This window comes from Asparagus officinalis, chromosome 3 (genome assembly GCF_001876935.1).
Source record: "Asparagus officinalis chromosome 3, Aspof.V1, whole genome shotgun sequence".
NCBI lineage: Eukaryota > Viridiplantae > Streptophyta > Magnoliopsida > Asparagales > Asparagaceae > Asparagus > Asparagus officinalis.
In genome coordinates, this window is record NC_033796.1 from 35,356,978 (window position 1) to 35,364,120 (window position 7,143).

A 7,143-nucleotide genomic window follows, 5' to 3' on the forward strand; every position below is an offset into this window, starting at 1 on the left:
ATTAACAGTATATCCTACAGAGAGATTATATCTAATATAGAAGCGTTATATGATGGAATCACAACAGTCTAATTATGACGGATGTTATGATAATCACATCCTAAATTATAATTCAAGGTTTCTAAAATTTTAAGACTTTCCATAAGTAACTCCGAACATCTTTATATGAAGGAAAGTTAGACTTCCCATAAATTTACCCTTCAAATCATTTCCATATGGAGACCTCTTCAATAGGAAAAGCCATAGACAACCGAGACAGACTAAGTGAACTCCCTCAAAACATCATCGACATAATCCTCTCCAAACTCACAACCAAAACTGCCATCAAGAACACCTCCATTTTATCGAAGCCCTGGCGCGACGCATGGATTACTTGCCCGAAACTAGTCCTCAAAAGACAAGAGTTCTGTTGCCATCACAGCTTCGTCAAATTCGTCGAAAGAGTTCTCGCAATCCGTGCTACATCTTCTATAACAGCGTTCGAATTGTATTGGACCAATGTTCCGGATGTCAGTTGCATCTCTACATGGTTGCACTATGCAATGCGGCACAATGTGCAGGAAATCGTGCTGCACGTGCATTCACGGGATATGTTAGAGTTGCCTACTAGTTTCTTTCGTTGCCCTACGCTAAAGCATTTAGATATTGACGGATCAATGAGATTAGAATACCCACGTGCTATTTTAAATTGTTTTCTGAAGTTACCCAACTCGCTGAATCTGATAAATCTCAGATATTTACATCTAAATTTTGTCAAGTGCACTCAAGAGTTGCTTGAGAAATTGATATCCAGTTGCGCCTTGCTAGAATCACTTAGGCTGGGCGTAGTGTTTGAAAATATTGAAATATCTGCACTAAATCTTAAAACCTTGTATTTAGATTATATCTATGGAACAGTTCAGATATCAACACCGAAACTTGAATCTCTTTCATGCAATTTATTTATGTTTGGCAAAATTCTAACCGAGGATTTGAAGTTTCTTGAGGAGGCTGATGTTTGGTGTGGTGGAACATTACAATGGAGCGTAGATGAATTGACTAAATTTTGGAGTCAGCTTAGTAATGCAAAGGTGTTGAATTTGACAGGAGGTGCTGTAGAGGTACTTCATTTTGTTTTTGCAAATTATTTTGATGTCAAAGTATTTTTCTCACATAGCATTTACCAATGTTCGATATACATTTGTGTGCAGTCACTTTCTGGGATAGACTTGTCCTACCAAACGTCTCCAGTATTCAGTAATCTGAAGCAATTGACGATAAGAGCGCCTTTAACCACGGAGAACATCAATGTGATAATTACGCTACTTCGAAGATCTCCCAATTTGGAGAAACTAGTCCTACACAATAATCAGGTACTTTTTATGCACCTGATGATTCTCAAGTTCTAAAGATGTATTTATGTGTTCCTACTGATTCATTAATGTCAAACTTTCAGACCACAAACAGGCTAGTGGATTTCTGGGGAGATCATAAAGCCCCTTGGCAATTGAAAGATGGTCGTGGTGTTTCCTATTATAAAGCCCCTAGGCAGTTGGAAGATGGTTGTGGCTTTCCCAATCTGAAAGATATCAGTATTAGTTCATTTTTAGGGGAAAGAACCGAATACCAACTTGTGAAGTTCTTTCTTGAGGAAGCAAATACATTGCAGATGATGACTATCTATCGTAAGGTCTCAAATTACGCAGCTACAGCAAAAGCAATCTGTGAGAAGTTGCTTGCAATGCACATAGCCTCTCCACATGCAAAAGTCCTGATCACGGATGATTTTCCTAGAGGAAACTGGTTATAATCGTATGAAGCTCAAACTAGACAACATATTTCTTCATACACTATTGAAGATTCTTAGTTGGAAGCATATATGTGCATTGCTTGAACCTATTTTTTAATTTTTTGAGCAAGATCTTGAATTCAGTATCAAGCATTGATGTTCATGGTCCTTGATGCGCCAAAAGTAAATACCTGATTTTATTTGTTGAGGATGGAGTCTGAAACTTTATGTTGCCTTCGATGTAGCCCAAGGGTGAAGCCTTTTGCTATCTGAGATAAGTTCAAAATTGCATCATGTCTGGTCTTCTGGCTATTATTTATGTTTGAGATTAGTTACTAATTTTGTTGGTTACAATTTTAGTAGCCATTCCTACTCTTGTCCTTCCTAGGCTGTTCATTCGAACAATTTGATAATGATTGAGCGGGGGGGGGGGGCGGGGGAATGCTTTTATAATTTTGATAGTTCTTACACATCATCTACTAAGAAGATCATGATATTTTATTTCATAATTACAAATTTTCAACTATCTGTTTGTCACAGGGATGAGTTCCTTGATGCACTCTATCTTATTTGCAATACTTAGTATTCACAATCACAAAACCAACTTTTCTCTAAATCAAATTTGTAACATTTCTAAGCTGCCAGGAATTTTTGAAACCTCTAGTAATTTGTTCCGGTCATATGTTACAGTGACCATTGGAAATTGAGATGTAAAGATGCTACACTAAAAAATGCTTTTCTTTTTCTTATTTTCTTTACTTGTAGTATTATACATATCACTATGAAAAGATTGATGTGATTTTATTTTAAAGTTACATATTTTTTCTCTCTCTATTTGTCACAACGATGTGTACGTTGATGTACCCTTTGTAGCTAGCACGAATAATCATTTGAGAATAAGGGGTTAAGGTCTTAACCAGATTAGAATTGAACCAAGGTAGGGGTAGTCCAAAAGTACACATTATAAGCTCGTTATCCAAGTTAGTACCTTTACTTAGTTAATGGCCTCTTTTTTAACTAAAAAGAATTAGTCCATCCAATCTTATACAGGTTTTTACCAAACACATTATAAGTCCTTTATCCAAGTTGGTATATTTATCTAAGTTAAGAGGTGAGTTGTCAAATAGGCAGTGTTAAAAGTAGAACAACTTAGGAGTTTAGGTGAAGTGACAGGGTCTTCAATATGGTATAAAGTAATCTAGTTGCAAATCCCACCAAACATGCATTTGCAGTGAATTTAGAAAGATATCACTGTATAAGTCTAAATTTTATAGCCTATGGTAAGAGTGGTAAGCTGGGGTTAATGAAGCTAGTCTGCTGTTAACGTTATCCAATAAGAATTTTTAACCTCATGCGGTAAGCTAGTTGGCTTATGGGTGTACCAGTTACGTTATCTAATTTTCATTCACCGTGCCAGAAACAATTTGGGTTTAGTCTAATGCCATCAAGTCCCTTGTACTATACTAGAGCTCCGCAATAGGCGACGAGTATTTGAGGACTATAGTTCTATACCTCAATGAACTTCTTTTAATTCTCTTAGAATTAAGCATAGCAGGAACTCTACCTTCAACAAAAATATAGGAGCAACTCGCTATGTCTGTTCATCTTCCGACAGTATCACAAAACTCAGAGGAAATTTTATTTGAGCATGAAGCCAGCTCAAAACCATACAAAATCAGCTCTTTTAATTAGACAAAATAAAAAGTACCATTCCCACACCGTAAACATAGACACTAGCCGTTATTTACATGCTTCACCTAGCAATCTTTGTTGGGGATTCGAAACAATCAATCGAACCCTTGCCCTTTTGGACCTTGTGTTGAAAGTAGGAAAGTAGGAATAAAACCACAAATAAAGATCTAACTTGCAAAAACAGTAAGGGAGATGAACACACAGATTTAACGAGGTTCGGCAACTTGCCTACGTCCTCGGGAACCACACCACACAATCTTTTTATTAATTGAAGAAGAAAATACAAGCTCTCAAACAAGGGGTTAATCTCTTCGAGATTCTCTCTCTCTTTGCAGTCAAAAAGCTCTCTTTTTGATGTCTTACAAACCCTAAAAACGTTTGGGGTATATATAGAATCCTGAAACAAAACAGATTCCCAAACAGTTTAGGAAACTGTCTGGACGATTCGCGGTCGACCGCCGTGCCAAGGCCGGTCGACCGGCCAGAGAAAAATCTGTTTACAGGGTCCTGTGCACATTTGCGGTCGACCGCAGCGGCCACGCCGGTCGACCGCGGTCGACCTCACAGTCTTCTGACTGTTTTCTTCGTCTTTTCGATTGCAGCTTCAGGTCTACACACTTAGACTAACAATCTCCCACTTGGAGACCAAAGCGCCATCAATGAGCTCACTCGAACTCCCCCCTTTCTTCGCATGTATCTTTTCCCCCGAAAAAGTTCTTCCTTCAATCAACAAAATTCCGGCGATCTCGCCGATCCTCGTAGTGTGGCTCCGCCTTCGTCTTCTACTCGTGAAGGCCAACTGAAGTTGCGCACAACTCCAGTTTCTCAATGGTGACTGCCTTCGTCAACATGTCTCCAGTTTCTCAATAGTGACTGCCTTCGTTAACATGTCCGCCGGATTTTGACTCCCCAAAATCTTCATTAAATGCAACTTTTCGTCCTCGATCAGCGAGCGTATAAAATGGTATTTGACGTCGATGTGCTTCGTTCTGGCATGATATACTGGATTCTTGGCAAGATGTATAACGCTCTGGCTATCACAATAAAGAACTCCTCTCCCTTGCTTCAGATCCAACTCTTCCAAGCACCCGTTCAACCAGATCATCTCCTTGCTTGCTTCAGTCACCACGACATACTCAGCCTCAGTTGTAGACAAAGTCACAATCTTCTGCAGACGTGAGACCCAGCTCACTGCTGTCGACGCTAAGGTATAAACATACCCCGTGGTGCTTCGCCTCGTATCATGATCACCGGCGAAGTCCGCATCCACGTATCCCTGCAGCACCAACTCCTTCCTCCTGAAACATAGTGGCTTGTTCGTTGTTCCCCTCAAGTACCGCATTATCCACTTTACGGCCTCCCAATGCTGCTTTCCTGGATTGCTTGCAAATCTGCTCACAACTCCCACTGCATGGGCGATGTCCGGCCTCGTGCAAACCATCGCGTACATGAGACCCCCAATGGCTGAAGAATATGGCACCCTGCTCATATGCTCTCTATCTGCATCTGTCTTAGGCGATTGCTCCTCAGATAACTTGAACTGACTTCCAAGGGGTGTGCTAACAACTTTAGCATTCTGCATGTTGAACCTCTGAAGTACCTTCTCAATGTATTCAGCTTGGCTCAAACTCAATGTCCCTTCAGCTTCATCCCTACTGATTCGCATCCCTAGAATCTGCTTCGCTGCACCCAGATCCTTCATTGCAAATTCCTTTGCTAGCTGCCTCTTCAAACTGTTTATCTCTTCTAAACACGGTCCTGCTACCAACATGTCATCAACATATAATAACAAAATAATGAAGCTGGACTCGAACCTTTTGAAATAACAGCAATGATCCGAATTGCATCTTCTGTAGCCATTGTTCTGCATGAAGTTATCAAACTTCTTATACCACTGTCTCGGAGCCTGTTTCAAACCATATAAGCTCTTCTTGAGCTTGCACACCATCTCTTCCTTTCCTTCTTCAATGAAGCCAACAGGCTGCTTCATGTAGATTTCTTCATCCAAGTCACCATGAAGAAAGGCAGTCTTCACATCTAACTGCTCAAGGAAGAGGTCTTCTGCAGCTACCAAACTCAACACCACTCTGATGGTTGTGAGTTTCACAACAGGGGAAAATATCTCCGTGTAGTCCACTCCTTCCCGCTGTTGAAACCCTTTCACTACTAATCTGGCCTTGAATCTCTTGCTTCCATCACTCTCCTGCTTGACCCGGTAGACCCATTTATTGTGCAAGGCTTTCTTCTGCGCAGGTAGCTGGGCTAACTCCCATGTCTCATTAGTGAGTAGAGAATCCATCTCCTCCTGCATCGCATGCTCCCACTGCTGAGATTCACTCACTTGCACTGCCTCTTCATAACACTCCGGCTCTCCGCTATCTGTTAAGAGTAGATAATCAAGTGACGAGAGGTATTTGGGATTTGGTTTGGGTACCCTAGATGACCTCCTAGGCTCCACGCCCTGGGTAGTAGCTTCTGCACCTGTAGTCTCCTCCGTTCTACGGTCAGAACTGACATCGTCGCCCCCATCTGGAAGTTCCTCCAAATCCATGTACTCGGATCCACCTGTATCCGTAGTGCTGCTCCCACTGCTTTGGCTATCCTTGGCATTGTCCCTGTCCTTGTACATCACCTCCTCATTGAATATCACATCCCGGCTCCTGATGATCTTCCTGTTCTTCTCATCCCAAAGGCGATACCCGAACTCATCAATGCCGTATCCAATGAATGTGCACTTCTGTGACTTAGCTTCTAGCTTGTCCCTGACATGGTCACTGATATGAACATAAGCCACGCAACCAAATACCCGCAAGTGTGAGAGATTTATCTTCTTTCCACTCCAAACCTCCTCTGGAATCCCAAAATCTAATGGAACTGATGGCCCGTGATTAATAAGGTATGCTGCCGTATGTACCGCGTCCGCCCAAAATATCTTAGGCAGACCTGCATGTAATCGCATGCTCCGCGCACGCTCTGTCAAGGTCCTGTTCATCCTCTCTGCAACGCCGTTCTGCTGCGGCGTCCCTGGAGTAGTCCTCTCTAAACGAATCCCATTCGTAGCACAGAACCTCTTGAACTCCTCCAGCTCGTATTCTCTACCATTATCTGATCTCAAGCACTTCACCTTCATATCTGTCTCGTTCTCGACCATGGCCTTCCACTTCTTGAAGTTCTCGAACACCTCTGACTTGTGCTTCATGAAGTAAACCCACACCTTCCTCGAGTGATCGTCGATAAAGGTGACGTAGTATCTCGAACCGCCAAAAGAAGACACACTGGCTGGACCCCATACATCTGTATGAATCAACTCTAGCTTCTGAGCCTTAGGTGGCCTTCCACCCTTCTGGAAACTAACCCTCTTCTGCTTCCCAAAGATGCAGTCTTCACAAACCCCGACTTCCACGGTGTCAATCCCGGTTAGCTTTCCTTGTGAATGTAGAATTTTCATCCCTTTCTCGCTCATGTGCCCCAGCCTATTGTGCCACAGATCTGTACTCTCCTTGCCAGCTGCAATTGCGAGGGTGTCACTCGCATGTGAAGTGAGGTAGAGAGTTCCCGTTTTATTGCCTCGGGCAATAACCATCGTACCGTTGGAGATTTTCCACGAATCCCCGGTGAATGTCGAAACGTAGCCTTCTGCTCCAAGCTATCCCACTGAAACAATATTCCTCTTCAGCTTCGGC

General features: G+C 42.1%; 1 protein-coding gene across 1 annotated transcript; it reads left to right on the forward strand.

Annotated features, from left to right (window-relative positions):
* Window positions 216–2,019, forward strand: LOC109834951 (putative F-box protein At1g49610). Its single transcript, XM_020402960.1, has 3 exons — window positions 216–1,100; window positions 1,191–1,352; window positions 1,436–2,019. Exons 1-3 carry the CDS (start codon window positions 216–218, stop codon window positions 1,787–1,789), a joined length of 1,401 nt encoding a protein of 466 aa, XP_020258549.1. The 3' UTR covers window positions 1,790–2,019.

What these genes read in the sequence shown, in the direction of transcription:
- LOC109834951 (XM_020402960.1), top strand. Translation starts at nt 216, where the DNA reads ATGGAGACCTCTTCAATAGGAAAAGCCATAGACAACCGAGACAGACTA. An exon ending in TGACAGGAGGTGCTGTAGAG is followed by an intron (nt 1,101 to 1,190) that starts GTACTTCATTTT and finishes ATTTGTGTGCAG; the next exon opens with TCACTTTCTGGGATAGACTT. An exon ending in TAGTCCTACACAATAATCAG is followed by an intron (nt 1,353 to 1,435) that starts GTACTTTTTATG and finishes TCAAACTTTCAG; the next exon opens with ACCACAAACAGGCTAGTGGA.